General features: G+C 45.9%; 2 protein-coding genes across 4 annotated transcripts; one reads left to right on the top strand and one right to left on the bottom strand.

The window, feature by feature from the left end:
- Positions 1–1,337: 1,337 nt before the first annotated feature.
- CCDC32 (coiled-coil domain containing 32) lies at positions 1,338–14,561 on the bottom strand. 2 transcript variants are annotated; one of them, XM_084776403.1, is made up of 4 exons: positions 14,476–14,561; positions 12,395–12,644; positions 5,838–5,994; positions 1,338–2,319 (listed from the first exon to the last, which is right to left on the bottom strand). In XM_084776403.1, the coding sequence occupies exons 2-4, from the start codon at positions 12,636–12,638 to the stop codon at positions 2,178–2,180; spliced, it is 543 nt and encodes a 180-aa protein (XP_084632529.1). In that variant the 5' UTR covers positions 12,639–12,644; positions 14,476–14,561; the 3' UTR covers positions 1,338–2,177. The 2 variants fall into 2 exon arrangements, with proteins under 2 accessions (XP_084632529.1, XP_084632530.1); XM_084776404.1 differs by having other exon boundaries at positions 14,485–14,551.
- Positions 14,562–21,871: 7,310 nt separating this feature from the next.
- On the top strand, positions 21,872–26,811 carry RPUSD2 (RNA pseudouridine synthase domain containing 2). 2 transcript variants are annotated; one of them, XM_084776320.1, is made up of 3 exons: positions 21,872–22,393; positions 24,554–24,850; positions 25,898–26,811. In XM_084776320.1, the coding sequence occupies exons 1-3, from the start codon at positions 21,890–21,892 to the stop codon at positions 26,618–26,620; spliced, it is 1,524 nt and encodes a 507-aa protein (XP_084632446.1). In that variant the 5' UTR covers positions 21,872–21,889; the 3' UTR covers positions 26,621–26,811. The 2 variants fall into 2 exon arrangements, with proteins under 2 accessions (XP_084632446.1, XP_084632445.1); XM_084776319.1 differs by having other exon boundaries at positions 21,876–22,576.
- Positions 26,812–27,169: the final 358 nt, after the last annotated feature.

Genomic DNA, 27,169 nt, shown 5'->3' with positions numbered 1-27,169 from the left:
CTGTTGACCTATTTCTCCAGCCCCCAAAATGTCTATTTCTGAGGTAGAAAATAGGAGGTAGAGGAAAGAAAAGGCTAGGATTTTGCCTTAATTATAGAACTACTTTCTGCTGTTAAACAAAAATATGTCCGACTCTCCTAGGACCAGCTGCTCTTCGTGAAGAGTGTCTCGGGGCGGTGTTGAACTTCTTCCTTGGTGTTACTGGGAAGAATGGCTTTCTCTTCTCATATAAGAGGAAGAAGCACCTTAGCCTTCTCCCTCTAATCCTCTCCATTTGGCTGAAGCCATCAGATGGCCCTGGGGGAGGAGCGAGGTCTGTCATCTGACCCCCAGACAGAGATGGCAGCTTGACAGCTTGGTTCAATGCGGGATTCCACCCGTGTTCAGGCTTCCCTGAGGTGCCACCCAGGGCCACTTTTTACATCGGACATACCCATCTGACCAAAAGTAGTAGGAATAAAGCTAATATCAGTAATTAATGAAAAAAGGAGGCAAGAAAAGCATATGTGGAAATTATAAAGTATTTCTTTCATTAAGCAAGTATATGGTATGGCTTATTTGGCTTCTATCTTCAATAAGGCAAATCCTAGATTTAGAAATAGTCAAGGATTCTGGGAAAAATTTTGGGTATACTTCTCATCATTATGGATTTGGACATTGTTACCTGGCAGGCACAGTCCCAGAACCTTAACACAGAACATTTCAGTTTAAACTGCTGGAGGGTTATGCTACAAACAAGAGGCCTGGGGCTGAAGAGATGGATCAGCAGTTTTAAGAGCATTTATTACTCTTGAAGAAAACCTGGGTCCAGTTCCTAGCACGCACATGGCACCTTACAACTTCAGTTGCAAAGGATCTGGCATCCTCTTATGGTCACCATGGGCTCATGCGCATATGTGGTACACATCAACTCACACAAGCAAACACACACATACATAAATAAAATAAATAATTAAGGGCTGGAGAGATGGCTCTGAGGTTAAGAGCACTGACTGCTCTTCCAAAGGTCCTGAGTTCAGTTCCCAGCAACTACATGGTGGCTCCTAATCATCTATAATGAGATCTGGCGCCCTCTTCTGGCGTGCATGCAGGCAGAATACTGTATAAGTTATAAATAAATAAACTTTTTAAAAAAGTAATTAAATAAAAAAAATATTTTCTGTTCTGAGACAGGGTCTGTCTATGTATCCCTGGCTATCCTCAAACTCTCTCTGTAGATCAGGCTGGCAAAGGTCGCTAGCTCCCCTGCCTTAGCATGCGTTTGTCTGTCCTTCCCTCCTTCCTAGGTGTTCATGTGAGAGGAAATGGACAAGGGTACCGCCCACACCACACAGCTGTTCCAACGAGAAAGTTTTATATAGACAAGTCAAACTTTACATGAAGTACAACACAAAAAACAGGGAATATAAATGCTCAATCAGGAAAGTTGCCACAGGGCGCGAGTTTGGAACTAACCAAGAGCTGTATCAAACACTGAGCCGTGTTTAGAAGTCTGCTGTGGAACTTGGTACAAGAAGCTGAGGGAGAAGCCATGAAAAGGAAAATATATCTACACAGATATAAACACACCCACAGTTTCCTGCTTCTTTTTTTTCCCCCCTCCATTTCTGACACGAGGAACAAATCAAAAGGAAAACCCCATTTCCCTAGAGTCCTTCCATTTATGATGAGAATGTGAGAAAGCCCCAAGAGGGCTTGGACCCAAGGAGACTGACTCCACTCCTCTTGGCTACACTTGCTCCTGTCTACTTAGCTATGGAATGCTTGAGACACAGGCATGAAGACCCAGAAGAGGGCAGGGGGTGGGGGGGGGTGGGAGGATGGCTCACTTAACTGGTACATCATATACAAGGGTTCCAATGTCCCCAAGCACTTTCACATCCTGTTCTTCACTGGATCCTTACAGACCTCTAACCTGCAGCCACAGAGCTCGGTCAAGCTGTGAGACATCAAGGAAAGCAGTGTTTTGATCCAGCACACACTGGGTCAGTCACTTCATCCAAGACAGTCACACATGCCAGCTTGAAGCAAGTCCCCAGGGGCCAGCAGCTGTTTGCTTTGTGGAGTGGAAGGCTGGGCTTTTCCCCCTGCCTGGATTTCTCCTTGCTGCCGTGCTGTCAAGCTCTCCACGGTTCCCCCTGGGCCCCAGACAGCTGCTTGGCGGATGTGTGTGTAATTTATTGTTCTGCTGCCGCGGCTGGCTCGTCCCCGGCCTCCGGCTTCTCAGCTTGCGACTCTGGAGGGATGAGCAACTGGACCTCCTCTGTGCTGATGGCAACTTTATCCGGCTGGAGCCACCGTCTGAAATGTTCCAAGGTGCTACAAAGGAGTAGAAGAAAGGAACGGCTGGGTCAGACCTCGGTGATTAATTACTTAATGATTAGCTCAGTTACGGGCATACCGCCTTCCCGCCCACCACCAATTTCTTCCCACCTCTGCTTTTCCCTGCTAACACCGGGAGAGCCATGCTACTACTCTGACAGCTCCACATCCTGGGAGCTCAACAGCATCATTTACCCCCTAGTGGGCACTTGGGCTATAAGCAGGGCCTCTGCAGGCTTGATCAGAATAGCTGAAGAGCCTGGGCCTCAGTCTTAGCTTTTGTTCCCTCTAGCCTGAAGGGGAGAGACATTGTCAAGAGGTGAAACACTCAAATAAACATCAAATTATGGGTGAGACAGAAAACCTGAGATATTTCCTATCTAAGACAATGTGAAGCTTGATTACACAAACACAGCTTATTTGTAAGAACTGTAATTTCTGGGGGGTAGTGAGGTGGGTAAGATCTCAAGATAGAAACATCTGAGCAGCCGATGTTCCCACCAAGGAATGGCCCTTACGCCAGGGCTCTCTTCATGTGCTGCCGAGAGAGGGGGACTAGTTGGTTGTCAGGGTGATCTCTCTCCTACCTCCCTTAAGTACCCAGGATCCTACACCTTACAGTTATTACACATTCACAGTAAAATAAAATGGCTACAAAGAATATAAACCCATCGTATGCTCTTCAGGAACTCTCAACAATTAGGTATTGGTGGCTCAAACCCACAGTTCTCAGCACTCAGGAGGCTGAGGCAGGAGGCCTTGTCACAAGTTCAAGGCTAGCCTCGGCGACAGAATGAGACTATATCAAAGAAACAAACAAAAAGCACAGAACCATACGGCTACGTATTAAACAGTAGCATCTCTCACACGAGGAATCTCCTGGTCCTCACGGAACACAAAGTGGCCTGTTTAAAATGTGTACTTTGAGTTTCAAAACAAATGCATAGCTACTGTCTCCCAGTGCTTGTTCTGCATAGTGACAGAAGCGTTCCTGCAGACGTAGGTAAGAGGGACAGAGCCCCAGGTCAGAGGTCAGAATAAGCAGTAGGTTGACTTAGGGCCACAGCTCAAGAGAATCAGGTGAAAGAGACGTTTACTCTTCATCTTCTGCCCTTTTCATGGATCTGTTCAAATCATTTTTTTTCTTTTTAAAGATTTATTATGCACACAGTGCCCTGCCTACATATTTGCCTGCACACCAGAAGAGGGCACCAGATCTCATTATAGATGGTTGTGAGCCACCATGTGGTTGCCAGGAACCGAACTCGGACCTCCAGAAGAGCAGCCAGCACTCCCAACCTCTGAGCCATCTCTCCAGCCCCTGTTCAAATTATTTCTATAGAAAAGGGAAAGTCAAAACAAACAAGGAGGTCACTCGGCTTGATGTATGCTTATGTAAACAGTAATGTGGTTTCAGAAAGAAGGAATTCGTAATTGACCATGCAAGAGAAAGTTTTGTCTTCTGAGAACTGGAGCTGGGCATGGTGGTGGCGCACGCCTTTAATCCCAGTACTCGGGAGGCAGAGGCAGGTGGATCACTGTGAGTTCGAGGCCAGCCTGGTCTACAAAGCGAGTCCAGGGCAGCCAAGGGCTACAGAGAGAAACCCTGTCTTGAAAAACAAAACAAAGCAAAAACAAAAACAAGAACTGGAGTAGAGGGGGCTTTTCAGGAAGACAGAACATTATGCCGAGTTATGAATGGGTCAGGAATCTTCAAATCACCTGTTTGGGGCAACTTAAGACTCATTTATGTTAAGCCTTTAGAGATAGAAAAAAATTATCTTTTGAGCCTTCTGTGGGGAGTTCGGCTGACCTTAAAAATATCACCGTTTTCTGAAGGATCTGAGGGTGTGCTGACTCAAAATGTGAGACTGCAACTCAACGTGCTTTGTAAATTAAACAAAGTGTGACTCTGAGGTGTGATTTAGACACTGGCCTTGATTCCAGCAGTAGCATCTTCACACGACACAATGGGACTCTCAAAATCAGTATTAATTGTGTGTTGGGAACTTAAGTCATAGTCCTCTAAGACCTTTACTTAAAATTATAGTTGGTGCCGGGTGCAGCGGCGCAAGCCTGTAATCCCAGCACTCAGGAGGCAGACGTTGTGAGTTCGAGGCCAGCCTGGCCCACAAAGTGAGTCCAGAACAGCCAAGGCTACATGGAGAAACCCTGTCTCAAAAAAAATTATAGTTGTTACTATATCCATCAGTTTTTAAATTGTGTGTGTATGTGATGTACATGTGCAGTGTATGTGAGTGCAGGTACAGAGACCCTTGGGTATGCACTCAGAGGAGAAGAGAAGATATCTAGTGTCTTTTCTTTTCTTTTCTTTTTTTTTAAGATTAATTTATTTATTTTATGTATATGAGTGCTCTGTCTGTATGTATACCTGCATGCCAGAAGAGGGCATCAGATCATGTTATAGATGGTTATTAGCTGCCATGTGGTTGCTGGGAATTGAACTCAAGGTCTCTAGAAGAGCAGCCAGTGCTCTTAGCCTCTGAGCCTTCTCTCCAACTCAAGATCCAGTGTCTTGAGCCATTCTTCTCCACCTTATTCCTTTGAGACAAGGTGTTGCACTGAACCCGGAGTAGGCTGGCAGCTTTACAGAAGGCTACAGTTAAGAAAGAGATTGCCTTGGGTCTCAAAAGAGACTTTAGTCTTCAGAACAGTGTTGCGACTGAAAGACCATGGGGACTCTTAAAGTTAGACTAAACGCATCTTGCATTATGATGCAGTCACAAGCCTGTGAGGGCCAGGGAAGTGGGATGTGCTTGTTTGAATGAAGTGTCTCCAGTCAGTGGTGCTGTTGGGAAGGATTAGGAGGTGTGGTCTTGCTTGAAGAAATGCATCTCTGGGGGATAGCTCTGACGTTTCAAAGCCTCCCACCATCCCAAGTTTATTCTCTCTGCTCCCTGTTTGTGGTTCAAGATGTAAACCCTCAGCTCTGAGGATCCAGCTCCAGTCACCATGCCTACCTGCTGCCATGCTTTCCTGCTGTGACAGCGATGGACTCTGGTCCCCCTGAAATCGTAAGCCCCGAATAAACCCTTCCTTGTGTAACTTGCCTTGGTCATGATGTCTTATCACAGCAGAAGAGTAACTAACACTCTGTCTCCCAAGCACAGCGGCATCGCATACTAAGCCTAATAAACCTATTCGTTTGACCCACACACATTTATTGGGATGGAAGTCCATGGCAATGAAGATGAGGGGATAAAAAGACGTGGTCCTAGCTGTGGCCTCATTGGTTCTTCCCCAGTGCACTGCATACTTAGAACATACAGTTCACCCTCAAGTCTATTCATCTGTGGCCAAGACGTAGCTGAGGGTATTTACCACTCTGAAGAGCCTATGCTGGTCTAAAGGGCAAACTGAGCAAGTTTCCAAGGGCTGATTTCATCTCAGAGAGATATCGGTATCAACTGGTCCCAGCACTCTGATGCCACCACCCCTGAGCTCTTTAAGTGAGTGAAAAGTATTCTCAGTGAAACCAGCTGCCAGTCAGTTACCTCTCATCGGAATCAAGTCCATCCACAAAAAACTCTGATGCTAGCTTCTCCTGGAGGAATCGATCCCAGCATTCCTTCTTAGCTTGGGCCAGGGTGCGAAGCATGTCCTTGGAAGTCACTTCCTCATTTAAACCTTTGATTCTTCTCAGTTTCTTCTCTGAAGGGAAAAGAAATGGAGCTTAACATAGAGACTATAAAACGACATTTTAATTAAGTCTAAGGTGCAAAACGCTAACTGAACAATTCTCTCTAGCCAGGTGTGATGGCAGGAGCCTATAATCCTAGCATAGGCAGGGGGATCAGGAGTTTAAGGTCAGTATCAGCTATATAATAGCAAGTTCAAGGCTAGTCTAGGCCTCAAGAGACGTTATCTCAAATATCCAGCCAAATAGACTCCACCCTACCCCCCAAGAAATCCTTTAGCCTGGCGTGGTGGGGCAGACTCCAGAGGCAGAGGCAGGTGGATCTCAGAGAGTTCGAGGCCAGCCTGGTCTACAAAGCGAGTCCAGGATAACCAAGGTTACACAGAGAAACCCTGTCTCGAAACAAACAAACAAACAAACAAACAAACAAGAAACAAAAAGAAAAGAATACATTTATAGTTTCTGAAAAAAAACCCTCATTTTAAAAATTTATTTATTTATACAGTGCCTTGCCTGCATGTGTGCCTGCATGCCAGAAGAAGGCATCAGATCTCATTACAGATGGTTGTGAGCCACCATGTGGTTGCTGGGAATTGAACTCAGGACCTCTGGAAGAGCAGCCAGTGCTTTTTAACCTCTGAGCCATCTCTGTGGCCCAAGAATTAATTTATAGAGAAAACATGAACGTTGACTGAATATCCTTCTCCATATCTTACACTGTATTGAGTAAATGTTTAACCCTGGAAAAAGGAAGAGCTACAGGCTCTCATAAATAAATCAATGGCATGTTTTGCTTTGTCTTTTAATCACAGAATCCCAGCAGGTACCTCTCTAAGGAGCGCTTGCTGTCCCTGACTTGGCATGCTGTACTCCAGCTCCTGTTTCAACTCCCTGAAAATAGCGTCTCTGAGGAGCAAATGGCTTCTCTCCTTGTTACAAGGACATGAAGTGCTTTTCAACCCTCATGAGGGAGAATTAGAGAAAACGATGAGAGCCCCAATGGTTCATTAGATGCTAGAATTGACTTGCTGGGAACGCAGTAATAAGAGACCTTTAGAGGATCTCTATGTGGGATTAAATTCTTGATTAAAGAAAAATATCTCCCAACATTTTAAAAAGTTGCTCAATTTGTGGCCCGGATCTTGGAGCCTAATAAAAGCAAACATCTTGTGATCCTTTGAGGGTGATTCACAGAGCTTCCTGAGGAAAGGTGTTTAATTACTCTCCTTTGCATTTTAATTGTTGGGGAGACCTCTTTTGAAGCGCACAAGAAATGATATCACCATTACTTTCTGCCTTAATTTAGTCGTTACTTCAACTGTATAATTCAGGCATGTAGTCAAGGACAAGTCACATATGCCGTAGTGATTTCATAAGACAGGTGATGTCACACGTGTCTCACCTGGAAGAGTAAGTACTCTCTATCGGTGTTTGCTGGTGAAATCACCTAACATCACAAATCCTGATTGTTAAGCAATGTGTGAGTCGGCACACAAGTCAGAGAACGTGGTCCTCCGAGCAAAACGGCTCCCATCTTTAAATCAGCTGCCAGCTTACAGGAGATTGTGGCTAGCGGCCTGTTCACTGTTGACGCTGCCTTAGAGCAGTGGTTCTGAACCTGCCTAATGCTACAGTTCCTGGTGCTGTGCTGACCTCCCCACCCCCACCCAAAATTATTCTATTGCTACTTCACAACTGTAGTTTTGCTACTGTTATGAATTGTAATGTAAGTATCTTATATGCAAGATATCTGATATGTGGCCCCTGTGGAAGGGTCCCTCAGCCCCCAAGGGGGCCACGACCCACAGGAGGTTGCTGGACCATCACCTGGGATTCTGGCTCGCCTTCCTGCACTTGCAGCCCTCCTGCCCTACTTGCATGTGGGTAGCCTCAGGAGCTGCTGTATGATATGAGCTGGGGAAGGCTGACTGAAGGGAGACTCCATCTCTGCAGCTACTGGGAAGCCTTCATCAAGACTGGGTGATGTTTTTCAGGTTTAGCAGCTTTGGAGTCATCCGTGCTCCTGCAATAACCCCTCACCATGCTCTCTGAGTAAGCCTGATAAACTCATTGGTCCCCTAGGGTGAACTATGGTGTTATAGTACTTAGTTTTGTCCTTGGGACCCCATAAGGGAGAGGTAGACATCATCTTCCCAGGAAAGGATGCTTAAAACAACAAGAAAATGGTACCTGTTTGAGGGATGGAGATTAATTTTAGAACTAATATTATAATATGCAGTTTTGTTTCCATTTCTAAACAAGTGACACTTGTTAACAGCCACTGACCAAAACAATAAATACCTTGTATAAGAGACCACTGAGCCGGGCATGGTGGCGCACGACTTTAATCCCAGCACTCGGGAGGCCGAGGCAGGTGGATCGCTGTGAGTTTGAGGCCAGCCTGGTCTACAAAGTGAGTCCAGGACAGCCAAGGCTAACACAGAGAAACCCTGTCTCAAAAAACAAACAAGCAACCCCCCCCCCAAAAAGCCCACCAATGTATAAAACACTTGCAGTTGATGAATGTTAATATTTTTCACTTAAGGATATAAAAAGGATAATGTGTATCTAGCATTTATCTTGCTGAATTTTTAATTGTGGCTTTTACTGGTGGACTCTTTTTGGCACCGGTTTCTTTGGCAGTAAAAACAATCTTCAACCTGCCCAGCCTTAACTGCTCTTTGGGGCATGGAATGGGCTTCTGAGGGTGCTAAGTTCCCAAGCAGGTGTGGCTTTAACAGGCAGGCAGAACCAGGTACTGTGTGAACATTCCAAACCTGCCTGTCATTAGCACCCAATCCTTTCCTGGGCTGCAAAAAGGTTCTTAATTACCAGTTTCTTAACTGATTTTAGAAACGGCCAGTGGAGTTTTAACTTTCCAACCAATAGTCACCAGTCACCACCATCACCACCTCCAAGAGGGCTTCTTATAATAAACCTTGGTCACGTGCTGCCAAGCAGCCAAGGGATTGGTTCTTTCCCAGACTGTTGCCTTTCTCCTTATCGTCCTGCAGCAGAAGTCTGCCACAAAGAGAACTCTCCCAGCCCTTGGCCGTGAGAGGAGGCCCGGCTGCTCTCTGCTGGCTTCCTTACAAACCTCATGTGGACCCTACATCTTGTCTTCCACCTTCCCACCTGCATTTTTCTCATAATGTTCGCCTCTAGTCAACATTACTGAAATTCCCTTTGTTCTCCTGAGACATTTGTTAGCAATTATCTAAGTTCACTTCCGGCTCTTCCTTGTGTCCCTCTCCATAGGGTGGCCTCCTTCTGTGTAGCTCAGTGACAGAGTGATTGCCTAACTTCCGCCACTGTAAAAATAACACAAATACTTAAACACTCCATGGGATTGCGCTTCTTCAAATAATAATTTCCAGATTTAGTTTCCTGGACATATGGATTCCACCATAATGAAAAATATTTTTAAGGATTTATTTATTTATTATTATGTATACAGTGCTCTGCCTGCATGTACACCTGCAGCCCAGAAGAGGGCATTAGATCACATTATAGATGGTTGTGAACCACCATGTGGTTGCTGGAAATTGAACTCAGGACCTCTGGAAGAGCAGCCAGTGCTCTTAACCTCTGAGTCATCTCTCCAGCCCATAATGAAAAACATTTGAGCACTGGGCGTGGTGGCGCACGCCTTTAATCCCAGCACTCAGGAGGCAGAGGCAGGTGGATCACTGTGAGTTCGAGGCCAGCCTAGTCTACAAAGCAAGTCCAGGGCAGCCAAGGCTACACAGAGAATCCCTGTCTTGAAAAACCAAAAAAAAAAACAAAAACAAAAACAAAAAACATTTGAGAAGATACATTTATCCTGATTTAAACAGTACCCCATGTACAAATGAACTGAAATGTTATACGCCACTGATCAAAGAAATAAATACCCAGTGTTTCTTCAATGTACTAGCAAGAGCTCACCCATAACAAACAAAGAAAAGCCCTGCAGGTGATGTGTGCTAATAGCTAAGGGATTTTCAGCTTTTCTGAGGCATATATAATGTTTACCTAACTTTTAGAAAAAAGGGGGGTATGATTATTTAACACACTTCAGAAAGAGTAGTGGATGCGGCAGCAGTAGACTTGGCAATCTACTACTGCTCTTGTCAGTGGCTTCTCTACATGATAGGTTCATTTAACAATCTGCTAATATGGGGCTGGAGAGATGGCTCAGAGGTTAAGAGCACTGTCTGCTCTTCCAGAGGTCCTGGGTTCAATTCCCAGCACCCACACGGTAGTTCACAACCATCTGTAGCCTCTAATGGCCTCTTCTGACATGCAGGTGTACATGCAGATAGAGCACTTATATACATAAAATAAAGAAAATATGCTTGCTGGGCGGTGGGGGCGCACACCTTTAATCCCAGTACACAGGAGGCAGAGGCAGAGGCAGGTGGATCCCTGTGAGTTCGAGGCCAGCCTGGTTTACAATGCAAGTCCAGGACAGCCAGGGCTACACAGAGAAACCCTGTCTCGAAAAACCAAACCAAACCAAAAAAACAAACAAAAAAACCCAATCCACTAATATAGAGTTAGTATATAGAATTCTTATGGTTTTTATATACTGTTAAAATGTATATTTAAGGGCTGGAGAGATGGCTTAGAGGCTAAGAGCACTGTCTGTTCTTCCAAAGGTCCTGAGTTCAACTCCCAGCAACCACATGGTGGCTCACAGCCATCTATAAATGAGATCTGGCACCCTCTTCTGGCCTGCAGGTGTAGATGCAGGCAGAACACTGTATACATAATAAATAATTTTTTTTTAAAGGTGTACTTAAAAGGGCAGGGACACTAGTTGTGGTAATCCCCATTACTCAGGAGGTAAAGGCAGGAGGATCAGAAATTCAACATGATCCTCAACTACACAGTAAGTTCAAGGCCAGCCTGGGATATGAGACCCTGTCTAAAAAGCAAAGGCATTGGGTGGGGAGTAGACTGGGGATATGCATCAGAGGTAGAACTTTTGTTTGTCTAGTATGTATAAAACACATATAAAAGCAGCATAAATAAATATCACAGCCACAGTCAGCCTGTGGTGGTTTGAATGATAATGGCTCCCATAAGCTCATACATTTGAATACTTGGTTCCTAGTGGTGGAACTGCTTGGAAAAGTTAGGAGGTGTGGCCTTGTTGGAGGTGGTATGTCACTGGAGGCAGGCTTTGAGGTTAAAAGACTCATGCCATTTCTAGCCCTCACTCCCATCTCTCTCTCTCTCTCTCTCTCTCTCTCTCTCTCTCCCCCTTACAAGGTGTAAGCCCTTATCTGTTCCTGCCACTATGACTTTATTCTGCCACCACAGACTCTAACTCTCTGAAGTGGTAAACCCCAAATTAAACAAGACCAGGTGGCCTTGGTCATGATGTTCTGTCACACGCTACAAGAGTAACTAAGACGGTGTCCTAGATTGACAGTTCTCTCTCCCTTTGCATAAGGAAGTTTTAATTTCTTGTGTGTAGTCTCTTTAGATACTATGACCACAGTACCGGGCACTGAAAATGAGTTCATGGAATGTTTTTAAAATAGCCAACAGCGGCCTAGAGAGATGGCTCGTTAGTTAAGAGCACTTACTGTTCTTTCAGAGGACTCAAAATTGGTTGCCAGCACCCATGTTGGCCAGTTCAAAACTACCTGTAACTCAAGATCCAAGGGATTTGACACTAGCTTCTGGCCTCCAGGGCCGTGGGCATGTATGTGCACACGCTCATATACAGACACAGACACACAAAATAAATAATAAATCTTTTTTTAAAACCGCTATCAGAGCCAGGCAGTGTTGGCTCACACATTTAATCCCAACACTTGGGAAGCAGACGCAGGCAGATCTCAGTGAGTTCGAGGCCAGCCTGGTCTACAAAGTGAGTCCAGGACAGCCAAGGCTATACAGAGAAACCTTGTCTCAAAAAAACAAAACAAAACAAAAAACAAAAACAAATCGCTATCAGAGATAGTATGACTTTTCTGGCACACAATCCCATTAGAAAGCCCCATATGCTTCATACAAAAAAAAAAAAGGCCACCATTTATAAGCAAGAAGGTTTCTACAAAATGCCAAAAAATAAGACATAATTTAGATGAAATGATTTAAAGCAGAAGTAGACAAAAATAGTTTTAAAGATAGTACAAGAAAAGGGAGGGGTCTCCTTTCCAGTAAACAACCTGACATATCCCCTAGAATTGTATCTGGCCCACATGTGGCAAGGACAAAAAAAAAAAAAAAAAAAGAAAGAAAGAAAGAAAAAAGAAAGAAAACTACAGGTAATGCAGCTTGCCTTCCTAAAAAACACAGGGGCTGTGGGTGGGGGAAGGAGGGAGGGAAGGAGGGAGGGAAGGAAGGAGGGAGGGAGGGAAGGAAGGAGGGAGGGAAGGAGGGACGGAAGGGAAGGAAACAGAGTTACAGAGGACTTACCAAGAGATGCTAGATACACTTCTGAATCATGCAAGGGAGCCCAGGGCTTTGGGGACGGTTGGACAACAGAGTCTGTTGCTGCTATGCGGCCTTCACCTACAGGATGTGAATCCAGAAAGGAGTCTGAGAAGGCATTGTTGGCAACATCTTCTTGCTCTGGCCTTGGCAGACAAGAACAGATTTCAGCCCAGAGATCCCGGCCGGATTTTGTCGCTGAAGAGTCAAGGCTCTCAAACATTTTCATTTGGAGCTGGAAAACAGAAGTTCAAGTGAGTAAAGACTAGCTCCAGGACAAAATAATGCTGGATGTGGTGGTGCATGCCTTTAAATCCAGAACTTGGGAGGCACTTGCTGCTCTTGTAGAGGACTAGAATTTGGTTTTCAATACCCACACAGCAGCTCACAGTCATCCTTAACTCCAGTTCCAAGGCATCCAGTGCCCTCTTTTGGCTCTGTAGGCACCAGGCATGCATGTGGCGCATATACATACATGTAGAAGAAACAGATATAAAATAAAAATAAGTAAATCTTTAAAATATATATAATATAGTATAGCCAGGCATGGTGGTGCACACCTTTAATCCCAGAACTCCAGAGGCCGAGGCAGGTGGATATCTGTGAGTTTGAAGCTAGCCTGGCCTACCTGGCAAATTCCAGGTCAGGGCTATATAGTGAGACCTTATCTCATAAATAAATAAACACACACACACACACACACACACACACACACACACACACACACACCACAGATCCATAAAGGAGTTTGAGAAGTTCGTAAAGGAGCCCAAGGTTTTACAGTTGGCTGGACAGAGTCTGCTGCCTTGTGACGGCCTTCACCTATGGGATAAGAACCCATAAAGGCGCCGAAGAAGCCACAGTCCCAGCCCTTAGGTTTTACATCTCCAATAAACACAAGCATCTCTCTGAGGTTTCCACAGTGCCCAAGTGGCTTGCTACACTGTTCTCTACAGACCTCCAACACATAGACGTTCTATCACCAGGCAGTTAAAGTCTGTCCTCGGTGGGGCACAGACTGACAGCCTTACATAGTGTCTTACTCATAAAAAAAAAAAAAAGTTCCTTAGTGAAAAGTGTCTGTCAAAGAGTCTTATAATGCAACAGCATGCACACATGCAACAGCATGTAATGCATTCATTACAGTAGCAGCTGGGCTGTGTACTTCAAGTTCCCCCACACCTCCATTCATACTTGTTAACATTTTATTTTTACTATTACTATTTTAATTGCCTATATTTATTGCGGTATATTAATTGCGGTAAAATGTGATAACTCAATAAATGTATGCAATGTGTAGTCCCCCAGATAATTAGCACTGAATACAAATACTGAAAGAGAGGCATTTTCATCATTTTACAGACACAGTTAGGTGTAGTGGAGCACATCTGTGATGCCTGCACTCTGGAGTCTGATGCAGAAAGATTGTGAATTCCAGAAACTGATGAAGAATAAGTGGTGGTGCAAGAAAAGGACGAAGAAGAAGCGGGAAGACGAAATAACGCGATCAAATGAATAGTTTGCTCAAAGCTGCATTGCTGGTATAAGATATTCTGCTTCCAATTCGTTATTTTTACCCAGCACCAACATCCTGCCTCCTTGGGAAACACACCTAAAGCCGCCCACGCTGAGATACATGGGAGGAGCCGAGGGGCCTCCGTAACCATCTAGGTTTACAGAATAGGTCGACGCCTTCCTTTAAGAGGGCTTTTAAAGATCAGGAAAGCTGACAAGGGCAAAGTCTGAAAAATTCCAGCAGAGTCCAGCCAGCGCGAGGGCCCAAAGTAAGAGGGACAGATACGTCACGGAGTCCTTAGAGTCTCCACTGAAGTCTTCTGAATACACCCAAAGCCCAAATCTGCTCACGCGTGTCCCTGGGTGTAAAGACTTTTCCTTGACCCCAGAACGTTCAGAACCGTGGAGGAAACCGTGTGTCCAGATCCCAGGCCTCAGTCACCCCGGCCTCAACAACTGACTAGCCTTCACGATCCGGTCCCTGATACCCTCAGTTGTGTTCCGGGGTAGTAGGAGATGCTACACACTGAACACCGTGGCCCCTCACCTACCGCAATCACCTGCTCAGCAGTCTCCAAACACCCGGCTCAGGTTCGTCTCGGGGAGTCAGGAAGCAGCAGGGAGGGGCGGAGTCTCTGAGTGACGGAGGATCCCTCCAATTGATACCTGACGTTCTGGAATTCTGTAAGTTGATTGGTAGACTAGAGTTAGTGACGCCCAGAGGTGGGCAATCGGTGGGCGGAACTAGTGGTTGCCAGGAAACGATGGAATGGGCTACCCAGAGTTTAGTACCTTAGCGCTCCAGGACCGTATTGATTCTTTGCAGGCTCCAGAGTTCCAGCTGTCCACCACCCATGCCCGGCTCGGATAGAGAAGCCAATTTTCTAGACTTTTCTTGGTCCCCAGAGGTTCTTAAGCCCCTCTGAAAGAAGATGCCTGCCTATTGTATAAAACTGGAAGGCCCTCAAAGCCCTGAGGCTCTAGGTGCAGCCTTTTCAAACTGTCTTTGCTTGGACTCTTTTTTTGGTTTTTCGAGACAGGGTTTCTCTGTGTAGCCTTGGCCATCCTGGACTGACTTTGTAGACCAGGCTGGCCTTGAACTCACAGCGATCCGCCTGCCTCTGCCTCCCGAGTGCTGGGATTAAAAGCATGCGCCACCAAGCCCGGCTCCTTTGCTTGGACTCTTTCCAGTGTGTTTCCCAATATTGGGTAAAAATACAGATTTAGGAGCAGTAATATGTGTATCAGTTACCTCCCAGACAACTTTCTGAATATTTGTGTTACCTTTACTATGGTAATAGACCTTTGAGAGTATGGCTACCCCAAGTTAGAGCATGTCAAAGACATAGACCATCAGGGAGGGCCTCATTCACAGACTTCTGAACCTTTTCTTTACTCATTTAGTTGAAAAATACCAAGATCCGCCAGGTGGCGCACGCCTTTAACCCCAGCACTTGGGAGGCAGAGGCAGGATGATCCCTGTGAATTCAAGGCCAGCCTAGTCTACAAAGTGAGTCTAGGACAGCCAAGGCTATACAGGGAAACCCTGTCTTGAAAAAACAAAAAGAAAAAAAAAGAAAGGAAGGCAGAAAGAAAGAAAGAAAGAAAGAAAGAAAGAAAGAAAGAAAGAAAGAAAGAAAGAAAGAAAGAAAGATACCAAGATCCTATGTAAAAATAGCTTATTTTCCTGTTTCAATTGTTGTCTCCAAGGCTTCACTCTTCTGTCTGCTAATCTAGGCCTAGTCCTGGAAGCTTCTAGCCTCCAAACAATCTAACCTAGGCCTAGAATGTTTTCAGCCTCTGAGACTTATTGCTTAATAAGCTCACCCTTTCTAGTTCTTTCTGAGCTCTGGGCTGGTTGGTTCAACTCAGCTGTTCTGGCTCACACCCCTCTCCCAGCTGACTTACTCAATCTATCCTTTTTCTCAGCCTCTGAATTGCTCTGCTTGGCCTTAACTAACTCAAGCAATCTGTTCTAATCTCCTGGATCCTTCTCATTCTCTGGCTCATTTGGTCTTCACTTGTGTCCAGCTTGTTCTCTCCTTCAACCTCCCTCTGTCAAACTCTCCTGGTAAAACTGCCTCCTCCTTCTCTCTGCCATTGCCCCTTAAGTAGCTTCCCTTTCCTCTCTCTTCCTGTGAGAGTTAGGAGTATCCTTTTCTGTCACATCTTTCTATAAATTGTCTTTTTTCCCCCCTGCCATTCAATATACATTACTTTCAAACATGGGTGCTTCCTTCTACAAACTAAGTTTAACTTCACTGTTTGGCGTTAAAGGCACGCGCCACCACACCTGGACCTAAGTTTTTCTTTACCTGAGTCTTGCTCTATAACAGGCTGGCCTTGAACCCAGATCTGCTTGCCTCTGTCTCCCGGGTTAAAGGCCTGTTTGTTCACACAGACAGGATCTGTTGGGTCACGCAGACCCAGAAGGTCTTTGGATGTGATCTCTTGCCAGAGCAGCCATGTTCTGAATTAAGAGTCTACACTCCTACTCTGCTATAGGTATTGTAAATATGAATTCAGGACACAGGAGGCTGGGTGTGGGCCCCAAAGATCCTTACAGTTGAGTGTAGGAGGGGAGCCACGAGAGAGACAGATGAGTTAGCAAACGGCACCAAAGAGTTATAAAGGATGAGGATAAGGTAGTGTGGGGAGGGAGAAGGGAGGGAAGAAGGGAAGCACGGAAGAAAGGAGGAAGGGAAGTGGAGGGAGGGAGAGAGGGAGAGAGGGAGGGAAGAAGGGAAGCACGGAAGAAAGGAGGAAGGGAAGTGGAGGGAGGGAGAGAGGGAGAGAGGGAGGGAAGAAGGGAAGCACGGAAGAAAGGAGGAAGGGAAGTGGAGGGAGGGAGAGAGGGAGAGAGGGAGGGGGGAGGAGCAGTTGTTATAATATCTTCAATAGCTAGATGTGGTGGTACGAGTCTACAACCCCAGCATTCTAGATCTGAGGGCAGGAGGCTGTGGAGTTCAAGGCCAGCATGAACTATGTAGTCAGTTCCAGGTCAGCCTGAACTGGAAGAAAAGGTCCTATCAAAAAGTAAAACTGTCTTACACCGCCTCCAAAGATTATCAACATGTTTCTTTAGTTATTCTCTGTTCCCAATGATTAAAAAAAAAATCAGTTTACAGCCGGGCGTGGTGGCACACGCCTTTAATCCCAGCACTCGGGAGGCAGAGGCAGGCGGATCGCTGTGAGTTTGAGGCCAGCCTGGACTACAAAGTGAGTCCAGGACAGTCAAGGCTACACAGAGAAACCCTGTCTCGGAAAACCAAAAAAAAAAAAAAAAAAATCAGTTTACATGTATGTCTTTCATTCAGTGTCCAAGGCTGTTACTCTATCACAAAGAAAGATGTGTTGAAAGACATCAGCCAATCAGCAGTACCAGCAACTTGGCTGAGGATATTGTCTCAAGATGCATCGAAATCTCATCACTGTGGCAAAAGGAGTAGCAAACTACTATCCCGAGCAAGTGTCACCACAGAGTACTCTGTTGCTCACATCTGTAAGCATTCTTAGACTAGGCATTGAAGGAAGTGGAAAAAAAGAGACTAGAAAACAACAAAATAAATAGCAGGCAAGATTGTGGCAATGCGGCTGATGTGGTAGCTCACGCCTTTATTCCTAGCATCCATGAGGCAGAGGCAGGTGGATCACTGTGAGTTTGAGGCCAGCCTTGTCTACAAAGTGAGTCAAAGATAGCCAAGGCTATCCTGCTGGAATTAAAGGCGCCCACCACCGCTGCCACCACTGCCTGGCTCACATGCTTGATTTCTAATTTGCTCTCTCAGATACCTGGATACCACAACGAGATGCCTTTAAACAGTAGCTGTGAATAAGCCAGTTACTGAAAAACTACGTTTTCTTACATTTACAATCATAAATTACAGTTTACAACCCGACCAGTCCACCCAAGTCCTGCAAATCTGATCCCTGTGCTGGAGCCTGGTGTCCATTGATGACGGTTCAGGCTTCCTTCTTCTTCTGTTGCTATTCCATCTTGAGCAGATGTCTTTCCCTCTCCATTTCTGTGCCATGTATCAATCCCGCCTGGAAATGCCATCGCTAACATACCCAGAACTGTGCTAGATTTGAACAGACTAACCTCCTGGCTGTCTCTCAGTCACATAAGGTTGCAGCAAAAGGAACCATCATAGCCAATTTATGGCTTCTACCGCTTGGAGGCAACAATGTAATACCAGAAGTTTCTCTATACAAAAAAAGGGGGACAGCTTAGTGGGAGAGCACTTGCCCAGTATGTGCAAGACCCTGGGTGTGATCTCCAATACAACAAAACCTCAGTCGTATTAAAATGTGTAGGTGTGTTCAGAAGATGACAGATGTCTACAAAGCACAAGACATGCTGGCGGATTCTATATTAGTGCTTCTCAAGCCTTGCAGACAAATCACTTGACAATCAGGCTGGAGTGCAAGTTTCTGTTCAAACATCAAAAAGAGTCAGGGAATAAGTTTTTGCATCCCACAGTTTTGCTAAGCGCTACTGTAAGTGGTTCAGTTGACTTAGTAATTCTGTCCCAGAACAATCCAGCATGAAAAATCAGGCTCCAGGTCACATGAGACTGAAGAAAGAAAGAGGCAGAAAGGCCCCAGATTGTATAGAGAGCAACTTATTAGGGACTTGCTGATGGAAGTGGGGTCCTGTCTGGCAACAAAGCCAGTGGATACCTGTAATTTCATCCACAAGAAGGGAGACTTGTATTCTGGTAAAAGCAAAGGTGACTCGAAGGTAGAACATACCTGGTCTATGTAGCTCAATGCCAAAGACATCCAGCACTGGCTGTGCTGCGACTTAGTTTATTTACAGTGTACTAGGAAACTATGTGGGAAAGTCAACCAAAGTCACTCAGGGGCAGTCTTTCCTTTCCTTGTCCCTGTCTGTCTATCTCTCTGTCTCTCTGTCTCTGTGTCTCCCTCCGCCCCCACGCTCTCTCGTCTCACTGTGTAGCCCTGGCTGGTCTGGAACGCTCTATAGATCAAGCTGACCTCAATTGAATCCACCTGCCTCCTGAGTGCTGGGTTGAAAGGCATGCACCAGCCCTCATTGCAAATTTCTTTTTCTCTTTTTCATTGCAAATTTCTTCTTCTTCTTCTTCTTCTTCTTCTTCTTCTTCTTCTTCTTTTTCTTTTTTCCTCTTCTGAGACAGGGTTTTCTCTGTGTAGCCTTGCTGTCCTGGACTTGCTTTGTAGACTAGGTTGGCCTCGAACTCACAGCAATCCACCTGCCTCCTGCCTCTCAAGTGCTGAGATTAAAGGCATGCACTACCACGCCTGGCCTGTAAATTTCTTAATAAGGCAACTCACTCAAGAATTTTTCCAACCAGTGGAAAATTCAATCTCTCTCCCTCTCTCTCTCTCTCTCTCTCTCTCTCTCTCTCTCTCTAGCAGACAATGAGGAATTTGGCATTTCAGCATAAGGATCTCTATAGCTTCAGATACCTCAGTCTGCTCTGGAGTAAGACCAACATCTACAGTCCTTTACTTGGTTTGCTAAGACTTCTGTTTATAACTTTGAACTCACTATGTAGTCAAAGATGATTTTTAAAATTCTGCTCTTTCTATGTCCACCTCTCAAGTGCTGGGGCTACAGGTATTCACTGCTATGCCTGGCTTTGTGGGCCTTTTGATAGACAGAAGAAATTGGCTGAAAAGCTTCTCTTGATCCTCTCCAGAATGCTAATGCACAAGATAAGAAGTCTAAACCAACATTAACATTCTATGATAAATGCCCATGAGATAGTTCATGCTCACGCTCTTGAACTGGACTAGACAGTTGTCCTGTTTAGACCTAGCATCCAATTGTCTACTTTTTTTTGGAGGAATCCCAGTGAGAAGAATAAACAAAGTAATAGATTATTTACAGGTTCTCTGTAAATAAAGACAGACCTAGTCCCTTCTTAGTGGAAGGAAGCTCCCTTGTAGAATTCTGGATCTTGAGATAGAAGCCCAAAACCTTAGATATTTAGAGGTTTTCAAGGGACAAGGGGTTGTGAGACAGGGAGTCTTGGCACACTGCACGTCTCACAGCGGAAGCATCCCAACCGGGTTTCTTCTCCAGCAACAGCTACTTTCCAGAGGCCTTCCTTCCCTTGCGTTGGTCTCTTTGCTGAACCTATACTTTAGCTCTTTTATGAATTCTATGAGGCACCAATATCCTTTCAGTAATTCCCTCTCTGATGAAGCAGCCAAAGGTAGCTTTCAGCCGTTTGCATTTGAGAACCCCAGCAGGCTAGAGAGATAGCTCACTTGGTAAAGTGCTTGCCGTACAACACAGACCTGAGTTTGATCCCAAGAACTGACATTAAAAAGGTGGATATTATGGGCTGGAGAGATGGCTCCGAGGTTAAGAGCACTGTCTTTCCAAAGGTCCTGAGTTCAATTCCAGCACCCACACGGTAGCTCACAACATCCATAAAGAGATCTGGTGTCCTCTTCTGGCATACAGGCATACATGCAGCTAGAATACTGTACAAATAATAAATAAATCTTTTTTTAAAAAGTGGGCATTAGTCAGGTGGTGGCAGCGCACGCCTTTAATCCCAACCTTTGGGAGGCAGAGGCAGGCAGATCTCTGTGAATCTGAGGCTAGCCTTGTCTACAGAGTTCCAGGACACCCAGGTCTACACAAAGAAACCCTGTCTTGAAAAAAAAAAGTGGGAATCGTAGTGCAAGTTTGTAAAAGACTCTGTCTCATAAAACAGGATGGGTAACACCAGAAAAAGGACACCTGAGGTTGATGTCTTACTCCCACACACTCACACGTACAATTGCATGTAACCGGCACACACGTACACACAGAAGACCCTGGCAATAAATTTCTGATCCATTAGCAGTTCTATTGTGCAAGTGGTTCTGGATAAGAGTTCATGGAAGCCAAATAGGAAATATCTAGTTCTCTTGGTGCTGTTACTAAAAAGAACAGTTATGGGAAAAATTGCTTCTGGGGAGTGTGTCTATAATAGACACACACACACACACACACACACACACACACACACACACACACAGAATAGCTTTACTGAGGTATGTAACATACTATAATTCGCACCATTTTAAGTCATAGTAGATATAACTAAATGAAAGAGTGCCTGAGACTCTAGGATTCCCCAACATTGCCCCTCAAAAGTAAAAGCAAAGTAAACAAAACCGTTATTAGCACAGTCACAGTCTAGCAATTTTTTTCTGCTTGTTTGCTTTTTATTTGTTTGTTCGTTTGTTATTTTACAGTATTCTGCCTGCAAACCCAAAGAGGGCATCACCAGATCTCACTGTAGATGGCTGTGAGCCACCATGTGGTTGCTGGCAATTGAACTCATGACTTTTGGGAAAGCAGTCAGTGCTCTTAACCTCTGAGCTATCTCTCCAGCCTTTGTTGTTTGTTTGTTTGTTTGTTTCAACAATTGTTTTGTTTGTTTGCTTTTATTTTGAGACATGAACTCCCGATGATCCCGCCTCTACCTTTGGAGCACTGAGACTACAGGTGTGTGCTTCCTGGTCTGCGGCACCTGTTTTAAGTAAACTTTTGTGTGTTTTACAGACGCAGGGAAATAGTGTGTCCCTAAATGATATGTGTACCATCAAAATCTTCTGTTTTGTTTTTCAAGACAGGGTTTCTCTGTGTAGCCTTGGTTGGGCTGGACTCTCTTTGTAGACTAGGCTGGCCTCAAACTCAGAGATCTGACCACCTCTGCCTCCCTAGTGCTGGGATTAAAGGCGTGCGCCACCACGCCCAGCTTCATCCAAGTCTTTTACGTGGAGTACGCCAGAAGATTTCCTTTAGTAAATAATGTCTGATCTCTTCGCTGAGGGGAGTTTATGAACAGTTGCTTTCTGCGCAAGGTCACTCGTGGCTACGACTTCCTCAGCCACCAAACTCTTAATTCAACTCACCCACAATCCTTCTTGCAAACCCCGCCTCTGTAATGGACCTCCCTGATTGGTTGCTACCCTATGACGCCATCAGATTGCGACCCCAGAGCTGCTAGCCCCGCTGTCATGTGGCGGGGTGTACCCGGCTGGCTACGGGTTCTTGTGCATTGGCGGGTGGCGCTCTGGTCCCATAACTTTGCCAGGACTTGGGGTGGCTGTCGGAAGGCGATGGCCGAGGCAGTGTCTACCGAGGCCGAGGCTGCGGCCGGGCTGAAGGCTCTGGTTCAGCAAAATGGAGACGCTAGTAACGAATCGAGCGGAGATGTGCGCCTGGAGCAGGCGGCGGTAGGAGAACAGGTCCCGGGGAGCGGGGAGCAGGCCCAGGGAAGCGAAGAGCTGGTCCCGGGGGACGGAGAGCAGGCTACAACTCCAGCTCCAGTCGCCGAGTCAGGCAAGAGGAAGAAGAGGCGGGGCGCCACCGGGGACCGGGTCGTGCCGCCGCCGAAGAAACGGCGGACTGGGGTCAGCTTTGGTGATGAGCACTTTGCAGAGACCACCTACTACTTTGAGGGCGGCCTGCGCAAGGTGCGGCCCTATTACTTTGACTTCCAGACCTACTGTAAAGGTCGCTGGGTGGGCCGCAGCTTGTTGCACGTCTTCAGCACCGAGTTCCGATCCCAGCCACTGGCCTACTACGAGGCTGCTGTCCGGGCGGGACGCCTGCATCTCAACGAGGAACCAGTTCAGGACCTCAGCATCGTGCTCAAGGTGGTGTCCCATGGGCCGGCCAGAATTAGGGTTTGGCGAAAGGAGTAAATAGGTTTTTTGTTTGTTTGTTTGTTTGTTTGTTTCCAGGCTCAGCTTATAAATGCCGGTGTAAAGTGATAGCAATTGAGAAATAATCTCGTTTTCCTCCGGGGATTCGTTTGGTCCCTGCTTCCCACATCCTCAAGAAGACAGCCTCCATGCTCTAAAACTCAACCTACTCTTCCTCCCCAGAAAGGCATTTGTTTCCAAGAAACAGAAATGGAAATTTTCATGTTGCGTTTATATTTGTCTTGTGGCAAGTGCACTGCCTACTTTGGACCCTGTAAGATAGACATCTGTAAAAAACAATAGTAGTAGATATGTCACTCATGTATGTTTAAAAAAGATTTATCTGCTTGCATGTACACTTGCATTACAGAAGAGGCACCAGGTCTCTTTATAGATGGTTGTGAGCCACCATGTGGTTGCTGGGAATTAAACTCAGGAACTCAGGGCCTTTGGGAGAGCAACCAGTCCTCTTAACCTCTGAGCCATCTCTCCAGCCCACCCCGTCTCCCATTCTTTTTTTTCTTTTTAAAGATTTATTATGTATACAGTGTGCCTGCCTGCCAGAAGGGGGCACCAAATCTCATTGTAGAAGCTTATGAGCCACCATGTGGTTGCTGGGAATTAAACTCAGGACCTTTGGAAGAGCAACCAGTGCTCTTAACCTCCGAGCCATCTCTCCAGCCCCCTGCATTTTTTTAAAATATGATCTTTTTAAAAAAATTTATTATGTAGCCAGGCATGGTGGCACACACCTTTAATCCCAGTACTGGGGAGGCAGAGGCAGGTGGATTGCTGTGAGTTCAAGGCCAGGCTGGTCTACAAAAGCGAGTCCAGGACAGCCAAGGCTACACAGAGAAACCCTGTATGTGTGTGGGGGGGGATATTTATGTATGTGTTCTGCCTGCATGTACGCCTACATGCCAGAAGAAGGCACCAGATCTCACTATAGACAGTTGTGAGCCACCATGTGGTTGCTGGGATCCTTGGAAGAGCAGCCAGTGCTCTTAACCCTATGAGGCACAAAGTTATGCATTTTGTGTGCTCTAACACTAAACCTTTGGGGAGTATTGCAACAGTGCAGTTATCAAAGTTTGTGCTCATATTAACACTTAAAGTATTTGTCATAGATCCTGATCTGTATAGAATTAGGAATTCGGGGATAGATACTAGGCAGGTGCTTTGGGTTTTGTTTTGTTTTGTTTTTTAATTCCACAAGATCCCTGTCATTAAAACTGGCTTACCATGGTTGTAAGGAGAAAAGGGCAATTTCCAGATTTGGGAATTATCTCTTTCATACTGACTTTGAAAACCACAGGTCTGTTGTAATCTTCACATTTGCAGGTAAGAAAATTGAGTTCTAGAGAGTTTAAAGTGACTTGCCCAAGAGTATGCACTGAGCATGTGTCAAGTGTAGGTGTAGAGCCAGGGCTCTGGACTTACAGCTTGGTGTTGTCTGTTGGAGGTCATAATTGGTAGCGAATAGAGGTTTCCCCCTATTTAAAAAGGCATTTGCTTTGAAATATGAATTTGTATCAAGATGTTGAGATGGCTCAAAAGGGAAAGGTCCTTGCCACTAAGACTCAAAACTTCTTGTCACATGACTCAAAACCTTTACACATGCACACGCATAAATAAATGTAAAGCATTTTTACATGCAGCTTTATTGTAAAGATTATGCAAAGAAGCAAAATCAGAAAACACCCATGATCTCACCACCAAGAGATTTAATCAACTTTGTGTATATGTCAGCACTAACTGCCTGGGTGTGTTTTTACAAAGTGACATCATTACCACACCCACTTCCTTTTCTGTTTAATGCTTTACTGTGACCGTTTTTCCGTGTCTATAAAGGACAGAGGAACCAGGATGTATAGTTGACTATCTATAGGGTACCTATAGGCTATGACTGGTTACCTGTATTTTTGACAGGACAATGATTTCTTGCGGAACACAGTGCACAGACACGAGCCGCCGGTCACAGCAGAGCCTGTTCGTCTGCTAGCTGAGAACGAAGATGTGGTCGTTATAGACAAGCCATCCTCCATTCCTGTCCACCCCTGTGGCCGCTTCCGGCACAACACGGTCATCTTCATCTTAGGCAAGGAGCACCAACTGAAGGGGCTACACCCGCTGCATCGTCTCGATCGCCTTACCTCAGGAGTGCTCATGTTCGCCAAGACGGCTGCGGGCTCCGAGAGGATTCATGAGCAGGTTCGGGATCGGCAGGTGAGCCGTGTCTGCTGTAGACCGCCTCCTGGGCTCACATGTGCTTTGTGCTAGAGAGGTGTCATGAATTTCTTGAATGAAGGGCACCTACAACCTTCCTACACCTAAAGTTCCAAAGTCGGACTGTCCTGTATGTTTCAGAAGGTCTTTGGAAAATGGCATATTACTGTTTCTTGGTAGTTCTGAAAACATTAAACCGTGTCAAAGGTTTTGAGGCGAGCTCGCTTAGCAGGAAGACTGGACGAAGTTGGAAGAGGTATGGGTAAGATACTAGTGGTGATTATGGTCTTGAGACTTGGCATTCCGGATCTGGATCATAATGCATTTATTGAGCACGTGCCAGACTCATTCCCCAGCACATTAGAGTGTGTGTGTTATATATGTACCACATGGGTGTGTGTGTGTACGTGTACGTGTGCTGCATATGTGCATGGTGCCTTTAATCATCAGGAGAACAGATCTCCTGGGGCTGGACTTAGGGATGTAGAGTGTGTGTGTTATATATGTACCACATGGGTGTGTGTGTGTGTACGTGTGCGTGTGCGTGTACGTGTACGTGTACTGCATGTGTGCATGGTGCCTGCAAATGTCAGGAGAACAGATCTCCTGGGACTGGACTTAGGGATGTAGAGTGTGCGTGTTATATATGTACCACATGGGTGTGTGTGCGTGTGCGTGTACGTGTACGTGTACTGCATGTGTGCATGATGCCTGCAAATGTCAGGAGAACAGATCTCCTGGGACTGGACTTAGGGGTGGTTGTGAACTACCGTGTAGATGCTGGGAACTGAAGCCAGGTCCTCTGCAAGAGCAGCAGTTGCTCTTAACTGCTGAGCCATCTCTCCAGCCCCTGATTTCATATTTTCTAGAAGAGGTGTGGGCTGTGCAGAGCTTAAATAATAAGTAACTTACCCAGAATGGTGAAACTGACTAAGCTGCCATTTGCTTTTGAATCATCCCCTCTCGGGTGCATTGGTGTGCTCTGCAGAGGATGTGGACTCTGCATTCTCACTTTCGTCTGACTGTTTTCCTTTTCCTCCTGTGCAGCTGGAGAAGGAATATGTATGCCGGGTGGAAGGGGAGTTCCCTGACAAGGAGGTGATTTGCAAGGAACCCATCTTAGTGGTGTCTTATAAGGTAGGGGTGTGCCGTGTGGATCCCCAGGGCAAGCCCTGTGAGACTGTGTTCCAGAGGCTGAGCTACAATGGCCACTCCAGTGTGGTCCAGTGCCGACCACTTACAGGACGCACTCATCAGATCCGTGTCCACCTCCAGTTTTTGGGCCACCCCATTCTCAACGACCCCATCTACAATTCAACTGCCTGGGGTCCTTCTCGAGGCCAGGGTGGCCACATTCCAAAGACAGACGAGGAACTGCTCCGGGACCTAGTTGCAGAACATCAGGCCAAAGAAAGCCTGAACATGCTCAATCTCTGTGAGGGTGACCTGGCCGCAGGACTCGTGGACTCTACAGCTTGCTCCTCAGAGTTAGCCAAGGACAGCCTAGAGGAGTTGACTACAGCATCCCAGAAGCTAGGTGGAGCAGCTGATGCAGCCTCTCAGCACCTGGGCACAGCAGAGAAGGCCGCTAAAGCAGATGTTACGACTCAAGAAACAGACCCACTCTGTGCAGAGTGCCGGCTGTTGAGACAGGATCCCTTGCCCCAGGATCTTGTGATGTTCCTGCATGCCCTCCGCTATAAAGGACCAGACTTTGAGTATGTCTCGCCCATGCCAGCCTGGGCACAGGCTGACTGGCAAGAAGGCTGAGGGATGTGGACACTGGAAGAGTAGCTTCTTGGGTTGGAACAAGGGTGGACCTCAGGCTGGGACTGACCCCATCTGTTAATGCTCAGGGTTTGGGGAGGGGCAAGGTTTCACTGTAAGGAACCCACTTGTACTTGCTACCTCTTTCCTTCTAGCTTGTTTGGGGCTTTCAGATCGGTAAATATATCATTTTTGTCTAATGCCTTGTACGTCTATTTTCTTACAATCCCTCCCTGCTTCACCCAGAGCTTACTATCGAATCTAGGTCCATTTGCAAGGAAGGCAAGTGTAAATGCCAAGCCCCTCAGTATTTGTGAGTTTCTCTTTGTAGCTCAGGCTGCTCTTGGATAGCCTACAGCTGCCTCCAAAGCAGGAATACAGGCTTGAAGCACCATGCCTTGCTTTTTAAACAATTAAGATAAAAATTCACATAGCATAAAATTAACCACATGCCAGGCAGTGATGGTGCACACCTTTAAATCCCAGCACTTGAGAGGCAGAGGCAGGCAGATCGCTGTGGGTTCGAGGTCAGCCTGGTCTACAAAGCAAGTC

This window comes from Acomys minous, assembly GCF_964271855.1.
Source record: "Acomys minous genome assembly, chromosome: 3".
Taxonomy (NCBI): domain Eukaryota; kingdom Metazoa; phylum Chordata; class Mammalia; order Rodentia; family Muridae; genus Acomys; species Acomys minous.
The sequence above is the reverse complement of the archived record's forward strand: the minus strand, read 5'-3'. Positions and strand labels throughout refer to the sequence as shown.

Excerpts from the sequence above, each read along its gene's own strand:
- CCDC32 (XM_084776403.1), bottom strand. The coding sequence starts at position 12,638 with ATGAAAATGTTTGAGAGCCTTGACTCTTCAGCGACAAAATCCGGCCGG. Across the intron at positions 5,995-12,394 it reads AGTGTATCTAGCATCTCTTG|AGAAGAAACTGAGAAGAATC; the intron begins GTAAGTCCTCTG and ends TTTTCCCTTCAG. Across the intron at positions 2,320-5,837 it reads GGACTTGATTCCGATGAGAG|CACCTTGGAACATTTCAGAC; the intron begins GTAACTGACTGG and ends ACTCCTTTGTAG.
- RPUSD2 (XM_084776319.1), top strand. The coding sequence starts at position 21,890 with ATGACGCCATCAGATTGCGACCCCAGAGCTGCTAGCCCCGCTGTCATG. Across the intron at positions 22,577-24,553 it reads ACCTCAGCATCGTGCTCAAG|GACAATGATTTCTTGCGGAA; the intron begins GTGGTGTCCCAT and ends TATTTTTGACAG. Across the intron at positions 24,851-25,897 it reads AGCAGGTTCGGGATCGGCAG|CTGGAGAAGGAATATGTATG; the intron begins GTGAGCCGTGTC and ends CCTCCTGTGCAG.